Source organism: Sinocyclocheilus rhinocerous, unplaced genomic scaffold, assembly GCF_001515625.1.
Source record: "Sinocyclocheilus rhinocerous isolate Xijiao unplaced genomic scaffold, SAMN03320098_v1.1 scaffold40, whole genome shotgun sequence".
Classification (NCBI taxonomy): Eukaryota; Metazoa; Chordata; class Actinopteri; order Cypriniformes; family Cyprinidae; genus Sinocyclocheilus; species Sinocyclocheilus rhinocerous.
This window is the reverse complement of record NW_015624837.1, coordinates 1,141,401-1,154,589: the sequence shown is the minus strand read 5'-3', so window position 1 is coordinate 1,154,589 and position 13,189 is coordinate 1,141,401. Positions and strand designations below refer to the sequence as shown.

The 13,189-nt window shown below is 37.6% G+C and overlaps 2 protein-coding genes across 3 annotated transcripts in view; one reads left to right on the top strand and one right to left on the bottom strand.

The window, feature by feature from the left end:
- LOC107746210 (sorting nexin-17-like) overlaps positions 1 to 7,692 on the top strand; it is a 32,570-nt gene extending 24,878 nt beyond the window's left edge. Inside the window, exons 8-15 of one of the 2 annotated variants that reach the window (XM_016560346.1) lie at positions 513 to 582; positions 1,375 to 1,467; positions 1,656 to 1,859; positions 4,147 to 4,275; positions 4,556 to 4,633; positions 6,477 to 6,551; positions 6,648 to 6,689; positions 7,050 to 7,692. In XM_016560346.1, coding sequence (XP_016415832.1) covers positions 513 to 582; positions 1,375 to 1,467; positions 1,656 to 1,859; positions 4,147 to 4,275; positions 4,556 to 4,633; positions 6,477 to 6,551; positions 6,648 to 6,689; positions 7,050 to 7,169 — 811 coding nt within the window. In that variant the 3' untranslated portion in view covers positions 7,170 to 7,692. Of the gene's footprint in view, positions 1 to 512; positions 583 to 1,374; positions 1,468 to 1,655; positions 1,860 to 4,146; positions 4,276 to 4,555; positions 4,634 to 6,476; positions 6,564 to 6,647; positions 6,690 to 7,049 lie in introns of both variants that reach the window. The other variant, XM_016560336.1, reaches the window with a different exon arrangement.
- Positions 7,693 to 10,738: 3,046 nt separating this feature from the next.
- On the bottom strand, positions 10,739 to 12,491 carry LOC107746223 (zinc finger protein 513-like). The gene is made up of 2 exons (XM_016560356.1): positions 11,993 to 12,491; positions 10,739 to 11,912 (listed from the first exon to the last, which is right to left on the bottom strand). Exons 1-2 carry the CDS (start codon positions 12,489 to 12,491, stop codon positions 11,128 to 11,130), a joined length of 1,284 nt encoding a protein of 427 aa, XP_016415842.1. The 3' UTR covers positions 10,739 to 11,127.
- Between the last annotated feature and the right edge of the window lie 698 nt (positions 12,492 to 13,189).

Here is a 13,189-nt window from a genome sequence, read left to right as displayed (position 1 = left end):
TTTAATTTAAAGGTCAGAAGCTATAGCTTACATGAATTTTAAAAAATCACAAACATGACACTTGTAAATTAAATAATTTTATATGTACTGATTTATTCATTAATGTGTAATATGTTATATTTTTTAAACAAATTATGAGCTCTAAAAGATTTCAGAATTTTTACATCTCTTTTGCTTTAGACCATCTATAAATGTTAATTCTTAAATTAAAATGGTAAGGTTACTACTGCATCTTTCTGAGAGAAAATGGATATCGGCAAAAATCCAATATCGTGCTTCCCTAATTAAAATTCTTCTAGACTATTGGTAAGCTGCCGTCTTGTTAGTTTCTCAGGCGTGTGTACAGAAATTATATGATTATGCAGTAAAATGCAGCGCACATGATTTTAATTTGCTTTAGTGCTTAATGGTTTTAGATGATCCATCAGAAAATGGATGTGATCAAAGATGAAGAAGGTAAATTATAGTATTTCCCTTGCATAACTTATTATTGTCTCTTGCTCTATTTTTAGCTACTGGGACACAGCATACGACACTGATGTCATGGACGACCGCGTGGGACTTAACTTGTTATATGCTCAGGTAAAAGTCTCCTAGTTTAAAAGATACTCTGTGTATGTGTCCATCGCACAGAAAAGTTGTCCTAAAGAAATGAAAACTAAACATTTTCATGACTCCAAAACTAACTAAAACAAAATAAAAAAATTATGACCAAAAATAGTTTAATATTTTGATGCATGATATATTGTAAAACAAAAAAAAAACTGCATTTAAGTAATTTACTGAATAACAATAATTCTAGAATGTCGAGAAATGTATAGTCCATTAAACATTTCAATATTATGTTAGTTTCAACTTTATTGCATATTAACAACCATAAAATACTGTTAAAATTTAAAGTAAAACTGTAAATAATTACAATAGTGCTCCATTCGTTAACCGTAGTTAATGCATTAGGTTTCATGAACTAGCATTTTAGATCATGTCAATTATATATATGTGTACATTTTTAACATTTCAAGTAGTAAAATAAAATGATTTTATGATAAACTAACATAAATTAACAATGAACAACAGTAAGTTTATAAATTCACATAAATCAAGATTAATAATGAAAAAAAAAACTTAATTGTTAGCTCATGATACCAAATGCATTAACAAATAAAATGAAATCACTAAAATTAAATAACCTGGAACTAGAACAAAAAATTTACAATGAAAACTAAACTAAAAAACTAGAAATAACAACTAAATTAACCCTGACTGCATATTGAACAAGGTTTTATTATGGAAAACCTGCATAAATCTTCTTTAAAAAATATTTAGTCAATTTCAGAGTGAGAAAAACAGTTGTCCCCTCCTTCTTCCACTCAGACGGTGTCTGACATAGAGCGGGGATGGATCCTCGTGAACAAAGAGCAGCACAGACAGCTGAAATCCCTGCAGGAGAAAGGCTCAAAGAAGGAGGTATGGCTGGGCTCCGCCACACACGTTATTTGATCTCCCTAGTGTCTATGAGCTGGAAAGAAAACGACTGCTTCTATAAAAGCTGAAGTCCATTCTCAGACCTGAATGTATTATGTTGAAGCCTCGATAGTCCAGTAATTTGTGTCTGTTAGATAATCACCTGTGTCTAACTATATTTTGTCCCACAGTTCATCAGATTGGCTCAGACACTGAAGTACTACGGCTATATCAAGTTTGATCCATGCATCACAGATTTTCCAGAGAAGGGCTGTCATGTTATAGTCAGTGCCGGCAACAATGAACTCAACTTTCACGTCAAATTGCCCAATGATCAGATGAAAGAGGGCAGCTTCAAAGTCACACGCATGAGATGCTGGCGGGTCACTTCATCTGTAAGTTTGATTAATAAAAAAAAAAAAGTATTTTACAATATTGCAGACAATATTGCAATTTTGCAGGCAGAAAGGTCCGTTGTTGATAGCATAGCGATGTATGAAGCACAGCTCATGCAGAATTCACTTTTAAACCAAGCAGACAGATTCTGTTGGTCAACGTCGCAAATTTGTTTGACCAACACAAGCAAAATCTGCGTGGGAACTCCTGATCAAGTGGATTCCTACTGAAATTACTTGATTTTGCCAAACAATGGTAAATGCAACCACACATTTAGCAAAATCATACCAATAATTGTACTGTGTGCAACCAGCTTAAGGTTGAAAACACCTGGTACTATTTAGTATGTTGTTGTCATTATTAGATATTTCAAGTTTCTTGCAGAGTCTGACTGCCTGCATTTGACCTGAAATCCACAAAAGCTTGTCATTTAGCAGTTCCTGAGTTCATTCCTAAAGTACTGGATAGTTGTCAAATGAGGTCACATTTTAGAAGAAAAAAAACACACCACTTATATTTTAGACAGTTGCTTAAATTAAACAGGAAAGTTTTTTTTATTATTATTATAAATTTTTTTCAGTATTTTAGAAATAACTTAACGACAACTTTATTTTAGCCTATAATAGTCAAATCTCAATAAAAAGCTTTATTTTGTTAAATTGTTGTGAAATAAAGGCAAACATGCTAAAAAAAAGCCTTATTTGTTATGTACTATTTTTGCTGTAAGAATGTAAAAAACTGAAATTCTATGCTATTTTGCTATTTTAAATGTCAAAAATAAAAACCTATTCTACAAGCGATTTTAGGCACCACAACATTATAATGTACATTATGAAAAATAGATTAAGTGAAATAATGGCAAAAATGTGACTTTAAAAATACCTTCTTTTTCTTTCTTTCTGTACTACTTCTTACAGTAAGACTGTAGAAAAAACTGAAATTCTATAATATTTTGTCTAAATAAATGAAAAATAAAAATGAGTTATTTTAAATGCATAATGTACAGTATGAAAAATGGATTCAGTGTTCAGTGAAATAAGGCTTTTAAAAGACTTAACAAAAAAGCCTTATTTTTCCAAATTATATGTACTACGTTTTACAATAAGGATGTAGGAAAACTTCCTTTTGTGTCTCCAGACAACCCTTTTCTCCAAATTCTTTCTATGACTGTCTCTTCAGGCATGTCTGGTTGGTCTATTTCAGAAAATGGGAAGTTGAAACGGGGATGAACAAAAAAGCCACTTTCTGCAGGAAAATAGACTGTGCTCGCTTATAACTATCAGCTACCATCTATCAGCTACCAGCTATTACTGTTGACACTATCATACACCAAACATGTCATTCTGTACTTGCTTTCTCAGTTTAAATGCAGCGATCCAAAAGAGTGAATCTAATCATCATTCAGGCAAAACTTTGCTTCAAAAATGAGCTACACTGCTGACATAATCTATTCCTCTTATCAGCAAGACATATCGGCATAATTTTTCATATCGGGCCATGCCGATATTTACATTTAAAGCCATTATCGGCCGATTCCGATATTGGTCCGATACACTCATCCATCTATCCATTCACATTTATTTCATGAGAATCAACTAAATGAATGCCTTCATGGTTTTCTGCATCCATTTTATTATGCCAGAATTAGGAAACAAAATGAAGACAATCTAAATCTTCATTCTATATCTAACAGTATTAAGTGTTTTTACTCTGTCCCGTGTTTTTAAACAGTAGATTAACGAACAAATGTGTCAATATCTAAACAACTTCTTGTGGGAATGTGAAAAGGCTTTGAATATTTTCAGTTTGGTCCAATACAAACAGTTTAATGCACGTTCTGGCATTTCATTAGCCAGAGGAAGTTGTCTCTGCTCCACTCTGCAGTGGTCTTGGCTTGGTCTTTGCCCTGGAAAAGCAGAGTTGTGTTACTAATGAGCTCAGAAAGGCTGTCCTCTGAGACCAGGACCTGACGGTGAGGATGCTGGGACTGTATAGCCATGTCTCTCTAATGGAACTGACAGAGTTTCCTGTGTGTGTGTGTGTGTAAAGAAGTTGTCTGTTTTGTGTCTTCTGAGACAATTCTAATGAGACACTTTTGTGTGTTGTGCTGGTGATGCCATGTGATTATGAGGACGATGACATTTAGAGCAGAGCTAATGATGACTAATTGGGCTTTGAAGTTATTTGCTATGTAGAGGAGTTTAGAAATGACCTCTGTAATTGCCAAGACACAAGTAACAATGATTATGATGATCTTATTTGTGACGACCTGGCCTAATTCTACAGCAGGTGCCTGTGGCGAATGGTACCGCAAACCCTAGCAGTTCCAGTAAATGTGACGTGAAACTAGAGCTGGCCTTCGAGTACTTGATGAGCAAAGACCGTCTGCAGTGGGTCACCATCACAAGTCCACAGGTCAGCACAGAGTCAGTCGCAGATTTAGAAATTCTATACTATTTTGTCTAAATAAATGGAAAATAAAATGCTTAAAATAAAAATACATTTTTAAATGCAAAGCTATTTCAGGCATTCATTTTGAGATTTGCTGAAGATTTCAAATGTTATCAAATTATTAGTGTTTTTAAAGATTAACTTTAAGTGAGCTTAGATGACGGCTATTATTATTATAATAAATAATAATAAAAAATAACTGTTTGAGAGTGACTGGACTAAGAGGTTTTTTGTTTTTCCCCAGGCTATCATGATGAGTATCTGTCTGCAGTCTATGGTTGATGAGTTGATGGTGAAGAAATCTGGCGGAAGCATTAAAAAGGTCAGTAGGTCTATGTTTGTCTTCTCGTAAAGACCTGCCAAATATCTGTGGAGTTTCTGAAATGTCTTTCAGTTGGTGGATGTATCTGTGTTTGCTTCATTTAAGCGTTTGAGTCTTAAAGGTGACATATCATGAAAATCTGACTTTTCCAGGTTTTAAGTGCTATAATTAGGTCCCCGGTGCATCTACCAACCAAGGAAACGTGAAAAAGATTAACCCAGTGACTTTGTTTTGATAAGCCTTTTTCTGCAAGCTTCTGAGAAAACGAGCGCGTCTGATTTCGCTCCCTTGGTGACGTGGCAAAGGGATCTCATTATAATATTACCGCCCCTTAATCTGCAAGTTTACGCCCATGACACCATCATTTTGATTTGCAAGCGACAGCGTTTACTAGTGGGTGCAGGACACTATAGTTCATTTATGTAAGTGAGGATAGCAAAATAATGTAAACTGTGACATATTATAACCAGAAATTCTTCATACAGAGGACGACCAGTAAAACTGATAAAAATTTGGGACCGAAAATTATTCAGACACTTTGACCTGACCATGTTTTGCTTAAAGGTGACAAATCAGGTGATGAAAATCTGACTTTTCCAGGTTTTAAGTGCTATAATCAGGTCCCTGGTGCATCTACCAACCAAGGAAACGTGAAAAAGATGAATCCAATCACTTTGTTTTGGTAAGCCTTTTTCTGCAAGCGTCTGAGAAAACGAGCGCGTCTGATTTCGCTCTCTTGGTGACGTGGCAAAGGGATCTCATTATAATATTACCGCCCCTTAATCTGTAAACTTCCACTCATGGCGCCATCATTTTGATTTCACAGGGGACAACGGTGTACCGGCTCTAATGCCATGGCGAAAGTTTGAGCAAAACATGCTAACTGTTCTGTCTTTGTCTGCTCAGACGAGCACAGAACAATATTTAGAGACCCAGCCTCAGAGGAGACAAGAGAGCAGTGGATTTATTGATTTATTTACTGTATATTGCTGCTGCCACACAGATCTAAAATAAACATGCGATTTATTTCCCAGCTGTTTACCTTCACAGACATAACCGACTGTTTTTGTAACTCGTGTGTTTTTAACGTAAACTTGTGTGTGAATGAGAACTTAGTTTAGTACTCACATGCTGTGACAGCCGCTTTCTGTCCGTGTGCTTCAGATGTGTGCTCTCAGAAAACCGTATATCAGAAGTTTAAACTCATATGGTTTAAAACGCATGATTTCAGCACGATAAACATGATAATCAGAACCAAAACAGATGTTTTTAGCAGGTCCGAGCTGGAATGGCGCAGCTCTATTCTGGAAAAGAGGGCGGGGAGCAGCAGCTCATTTGCATTTAAAGAGACAGGCACGAAAAACAGCGTGTTTCTGCTTCCACTCAAAAAAAGGCATTTTCAAAATGATATAATAAATGATCTGTGGGGTATTTTGAGCTGAAACTTCACAGACACATTCTAGGGACACCAGAGACTTATATTACATATTGTAAAAAGGGGCATAATATGTCTCCTTTAATTAGTTTTTGCCCCATGGGTTTGGCATGATAAACCCTATCAGGATAATCTGTTGTTAAATGTCCGTTAAATCGTCTTCGTTTCCTAGAGAGACTTGAGCTCACTTTTAAGTCAACATGAAAGTGTATTCAAACCCCAATTTATATTTCCCTAAAGTCGCGATGTAACAGAATTAGCGACAACCGAATGAAAAGGAATATTTGTATGAAGACAAATATTTTTCTCTGGAATAATTTGCATCGATAAATCATGCGCAATAAGTTTGCGAATGTGTTTTATGAAAATAAATGTGGCCAATTTGTGATTATAATGTGTTCCCAGCAGATGCAGAAGAAGCGACTGAACGGCACGTTCCAGCGGTCTGACAGTCAGCAAACTGTGAAGTCTCCTCCATTACTAGTGGGCATAGAGGTTTTTGCTAATACAGAACACCTCTACTTTTGATATGGAAAGATGTACCATTGTTGATCTATGATATGCATGACTGTTTTTCAGGATTCCCCTGATCCCAGCCGTGAACAAGTAGTGAAACTCTCTGTGAGTTGTCAATGTTTTTCATTTCCTTATAATCAACTTACAATTGAAATATCCTGTTTTGTACCAGTGTTATTTTAATATTATTTACACACCATTATAGTATTTACTATTTTAAATTAGCTTTTATTCTCACATTTTTAGTGTTGGTTCTAATTGTAGTTAAGTTTAGCTTTATTTTTATTACAGTTTCAGTAATTTTAGTACTTTAATTTAAAATTACTTTACATCCAAGGCACCTTTTTTTTTTTTTTTTTCCCCATCTAATATTTATATTTTATTTTATTTCCGCTTTATTTCAATTAGTTTTAGTTAACAGTAACAACTTTTTTATGCTGTTCTGTTTATTTTTTATTTCCACAGACCAAGCTGTCTTCTGTCTCCCTGAGAGGACTTAGTTCTTCCAACTCAGCCAGTGACATCAGTGGCAATGAATTCCATGGAAACTACGCCTTTGAAGGAATAGGGGACGATGACCTGTGATGGAGCCGTCTTCAAAAACTGGACTAAAGGAGGCAGATTTGTTTAGCGGTTTCTCTGCGCTGAGTGTAGTTTACTAGATGCCCAGTTCTGCAGTATCGTAATTCCTTTCTGAAAAAGTCACATCAAGGGTCTCAAAATTAGCCTGTCGTACATAATTTTGACTCAAGTCTCTCATTAGTGTTATGAGAGGCCTCAGAGTCAATGCTCGCTCATTTAAAGTAACAAAAATAGGATAATTTCAGATTTGAGGCATAATTGGAGACAATTTCAATGGTTAAATTAATAGAGGGTTACATAGGCACCTCAGGGCAAGTTACTACATTCAAGAGAGATGTTAATTTAGTCTGTGATGAAAGTTTCTTCTGAAGACGGACTTTATTTGAATCGTACTTCCTTACTAGAGACACAAAACTGTGCTTTTCCTCTCATATGTCATCATCTGGCAGGCACCAAATTCCTGTTATCTCATTTTCTCTTGGCTGCTCATGACTGTAGTTGCCTACTAGAGTAAGATCCATACCAGCAAATTATGTTCCTTTTAAAATCAGTTGAGAATATTATTTAATAGATATGTGCTTTGTATTGTCCAGTGTGCCAATGTTGCTTAACCTTTTGCTGCATGGTAGCGACAATATGACCAATGGGCGTGGTAGATCTCTTCAGCTTGCTGTTTTCTTCAGGAGAGGTAAACTCGACCTGACACCTACTGCATATTCATTGCATATCCTAGATGAAAATACAATTTCAGAATTTAAATTACCCTCTTTATTGTGGCCTGCTTTCTCTCTGCCTTATGCTGATTCAGACGCCTTACAGTTTAACTTCTCAAATTTAAATGTAGCGCCGGGCACAAGTTTGGTAAAAAGCTTCTCTCATTCTGGCCTCAGCTGTGTCTTGAAATCTCGCTTCGTTTTGGGGTGTTCGGCAGGCCTGCTTGCACTAGCTGAACTCATGTCTTTTTTGCACAGTATTAAGAAAGGTAGATGGCTTAGGTATTTATTGAGATATTAACTGTGGGAAAACATCCTGGAACATTCGCAAGAGGTTTGTAGGTCTGTGTTTGTTGTTTGTGTTCTATTATTCAAACCAATATATTAAAAATGTTTCTCGTAAATGCCAAAATTATAGTTCACTAAAGCATTTTGCACAAAAATCATGGTAATGTCACTTTTATAAATGTACATGCAATTAAAAAAGTATTCTGAATATTTACTAATATCTGTATTATCTTAGTATAGTACAAACAATTACAGCTGATCAAATATAATCCAGGCTGTGTAAAAAAAAAAATAATAATAAAAGATTAGAAACTAACATTTATCAGTGTTTACAAAATTGTAGAAAATTGTTGAAAAACAAGTGTTTACAAATTTCACATCTAAATTTCAGTGATTGTCTTAGTACACTTTATATATTTTGTTTTGAAGAATATCATTCCAGTCTTTCATTTCTCTTTTTATTATATACATATAATCCATTTTGTGTTTTGCTAAATACATTGTGGCAATCGTCTCAGAGGACTGCGATCACATGGTGCTTGGGAAATGGCTGTATTTCACATTTATGCTGGGATTTAAACTGCAATGATAGTCATACTGAATGATATTCCCATATTCGTCATCCCTGATATATATATATATATATATATATATATGATTCCTCCCATATGCAAATTATGTTTAATGCAAAGGTTGTTCTCATGTCTTTGTGCTTTATGGCTGATTATTATTTTTGAGTTGATGACTGTAATTTGTGATTGCCATGTTAAGTATGTTCACCAGCATCATCTAGAATGAAAAGGGTAAACCGTCTGGACTCTTAAACCCTGTACATCTCTCATAAATCAGTATGATTTTTCAAATTCTCACTTCATTTTAAATCCAAGAATGGAAGTTAGAGCCTTCTGGGTTTCAATAAATTTAGGTGCCAAACAATGCTACTCCGTGTTGTTTTGTGTTTTTTGGTTTAATAACACAAGCATGATAGGTATTTCAGCATGTGTGATTATCATATATGGGGACTGTCTGTAGACACAATTACTCCTATGCAAGTAACCGACTCAGTAAACCTACCACTAAAGGTCCTGGCTAAAAAACACCATTAGCATGAAATGTAGCTTTTTGACTTCCTACAATTTGAATCATCATGCAAAGATCAGATTGTCAAGTTTCTTTTTAATGTAAGCTTTTGCCTCAAAACTGGCTCTGACACTTCATAACAAATGATCTAAAATTCATTTTCACAATCTAACAGCATGAAGATCACTGCAAGAGTTGTTAGTGCTCTGGTGAAGCCCGGGGCTCTGTCTTCATTAGCATGTTTACCGGAGCTGTTCGCAGCAGAGAGCGGGGAGGATTACAGCTCTCATTATGGAAGTGTGAGGATTACACACTGCCTGTCTCAGCATCTTAATCATATCCTGCTGGTCTATGAGTAACTTACTTCTGAGCAGTTTTGTGACTGAAAGATGGCAAAGGAATTGAGACAAGGAAGTTTCAACACAAACTTTTATTTGAGGATATTTAAGGCATTAATGAAACCACTGCATAATAACAAGAAAACACTCAAGCATCAATGTTCAGACGTTTTTGGCAACCTGAAGGTTTAACTGCATATTAGGGTTTACGGTTACTGTTGTCTTTCAGTATAGCTAATGATGCCATGGGTGGCAAATACATGCCAAACATTCCTCGGAGATAAAAAATAAATTCACATACAAAAATAAAAGCTCTATGTTCAGCATGACACGAATACCCACTATGCACCATTTTTGCTTCAAGTAAACTCAGACAAATGGCATTTTTCACATTCAAGAAGATACACACAATAAAAGGCAACACAACCCCCCAAAACTATTGAGAGCAAAAACAAGATGATTAAAGATCACAACATAATGCTCATTCGTGAAGACATTTTCATCAGTAGGCTTGAGAAGATGTTTGACGGACAAATGATCAATCACATAAAACCTCAAAAAAGCCAACCAAGGTAAACTTAAGTGCATGCAATGTAGCTCCAGGCTTAAAGAAGTACTTCCTATGGCAGTGGTGCAGTAGTGTCTGTTTGGCACTGATAAATGAACCACAATCAGGCTCAGAATGCTCTTAGAGAGCTTTGGGAAACACAAACTGCCTTGTTCAAAGGCATTAATCAGGAGTGTCCAAACCTGCTCCAGGAGGACCACCTTCCTGCAGAGTTTAGCGCCAACCATCTCTCACAAACCTGGCAGGAAGTTTCAAGTAATCCTAAAGTTCTTGATTAGACGTTTCAGGTGTGTTTATTTAGAGTCTGAAGGAAGGTCGGCCCTTCAGGAGCAAGACTGGACAAACCGTGCATTAGGACATTCAGGTTACTGTCTTTTAATTTGTGCATGACTTCATGTAGCAGCTTGAGGATAATTCCAAGTGTCTAAAATAATGACTTTCAAAATAACTCTTGGCACAAATAAAAAGAACAACCAACAAAACTTATGCTGTAACAGTAAAATCTCATATGGACGACGGTCTTGCAATAAGAGGCTACACCTCTTCCTCTTCCTCGTCCTCCAACTCTTCCTCATTTCAAACTGCCTTGTTCAAAGGCATTAATCAGGAGTGTCCAAACCTGCTCCAGGAGGACCACCTTCCTGCAGAGTTTAGCGCCAACCATCTCTCACAAACCTGGCAGGAAGTTTCAAGTAATCCTAAAGTTCTTGATTAGACGTTTCAGGTGTGTTTATTTAGAGTCTGAAGGAAGGTCGGCCCTTCAGGAGCAAGACTGGACAAACCGTGCATTAGGACATTCAGGTTACTGTCTTTTAATTTGTGCATGACTTCATGTAGCAGCTTGAGGATAATTCCAAGTGTCTAAAATAATGACTTTCAAAATAACTCTTGGCACAAATAAAAAGAAGAACAACCAACAAAACTTATGCTGTAACAGTAAAATCTCATATGGACAACGGTCTTGCAATAAGAGGCTACACCTCTTCCTCTTCCTCGTCCTCCAACTCTTCCTCATTTCCTGGCATCTGCACTTCAACCCAGCCACCTGTAGTCAGGCTGTGCTTCTTCTGATGTCGTTTGTAGTTGTCCCAGTGGCCAGTGGTGTAGCCACACTCTTGGCACTTATGGGGCTTCTCGCCCGTGTGGCGCAACATGTGCCGCTTCAGGTTCATACTCTGGTTGCAGCTGTAGTTGCAGATGGCGCACTGAAAGGGTTTGGCACCTGAATGCACCCGCTGGTGCCTCTTGAGATTAGCCAGGTTGCCGCAAGCATAGTCACACAGGTGGCACTTGTAGGGTTTCTCGCCGGTGTGTACTCGATGGTGCCGCTTGAGGTTGTCGAAGTGGGCGGAGGCGTAGTCGCACTGTGGGCACTTGTATGGCTTCTCTCCACTGTGGGTCTTCATGTGGCGGGCCAGGTGGTTCGGGTAGTGGGTGAGGAAGGGGCAGGCAGCACAGGTGTAGACTTTGTCCCCTCGCTCAGCGGGGCATCCGGGTGTGTCCTTAGTTAGCATTTCCAGGGTGCACTTTGCACATATCTGGGCCGAGGATCCATCCTCGTCATCCAGGGCCATGCTGCACAGCCGACAAGTGAAGGGGAAGAACATGGGGGGTAGAGTGGCAGGTTCAGAAGCAGCCTGTCCTGACTGCAACACCCCTGCCGATGACTGCTGTGGAAGCCTCAGGCCATCAAGGGTGTGCAAGTAGTTCCCATCCCTTCCCACGTGGGGTCGCGAGGCAGACTGCACAGCACCTGCAACTGAAGGATTCTGAATTACAACTCTTTGTAAAACTCTCTTTTCGACATTCTTTCAGGGCACAAAGCAGAACCTTACTTACCTTCAGAGGGGGCAGGAGACGCTTTCTTTTCCTTCTGACTCGCGCTGGTGTGATTTAAACCATTGCCACTTACTGGCTGAGGGGCACTCTGACCCGGGCTTACAGCTGCATGCATGCGCTGGTGCCTCTTCAGGTTCCCTAAGGAACTGCATGCAAACGTGCAGTGGTTGCACTTATAGGGCTTTTCCCCAGTGTGTATGCGCAAGTGCCTTTGCAGGTTCACTAGTTGTGCCGATGCATAGGAGCACAGCGGACACCCGTACGGCTTTTCGCCATTGTGTGTCTTCATGTGTCTCGTAATGTGGTTGGTGTAGCGTGACGAGAAACCACAGAGCGTGCATGAGTGGAGCTTCAGGGAACCATCCTCGCCAGCATCGCCCTCATTCCCTACCCCTCTAGACTCCGCTTGTAAGCCTAAGCCCGAGCAGAGCTTCCTGTCTGAAACGCCATCCACATTCCCTTTGCAGCAGTGCATGCAGAAGGGCCCCACTAAGTCCATGCCTCCCTTAGATTAAATCCTGATCTAATCATGACAAACTTTATATCGTTGGAAAGGTCTAAGACTCCTAAATATATATTTTACCAGTTTTTTGTTAAAAATTATGTAGGAAAAGTAATAGATTAATTTTTGACAAGAGTGCACCTCAAAAATCTACATCATAACAGGAGTTCTGACCTTTGTCACAAAAAGTCTTCTTCGTTGCCTTTTTCTCTATCACACTTTAGAAATCATCAGAAATTATATATCAATTGAAAACTTAAAATCTCAAAATTCATCCTTTGAAAACCATTTTAAAATCAGACATTGCATTACCATGAAAATGGTACATCAAAATCATGTTACAAAATGTTTTCATTCATGAATTATAAAAATTTAAGTTTGGATAGCGCACTTTCACGTCTATGTTCAAAAATGTGAGTGACAGTTAAGGGGTTAATATCTTACTATTACAAGTTACTAAAGACAAAAGCACACACAAAAAAGGTAAACCTCTTATGCAAGATTGCATGCATCTATAATTTTAAAAAAAAAACAATGAGAGTACAAATTTTGCACAAAATCTCAACAGCTGAAGTTATAGGAAAAACATTTGGCATTTATACTTACCCACTAAGCCAGTGGACAAACGTTAAGTAAATTCTGATAGCAACAAATAAAAGGTGGTACTCCAACAAAACACAATTCTACAGTGTTTC

What these genes read in the sequence shown, in the direction of transcription:
- LOC107746223 (XM_016560356.1), bottom strand. Translation starts at nt 12,491, where the DNA reads ATGGACTTAGTGGGGCCCTTCTGCATGCACTGCTGCAAAGGGAATGTG. An exon ending in GTCTCCTGCCCCCTCTGAAG is followed by an intron (nt 11,913 to 11,992) that starts GTAAGTAAGGTT and finishes AGAATCCTTCAG; the next exon opens with TTGCAGGTGCTGTGCAGTCT.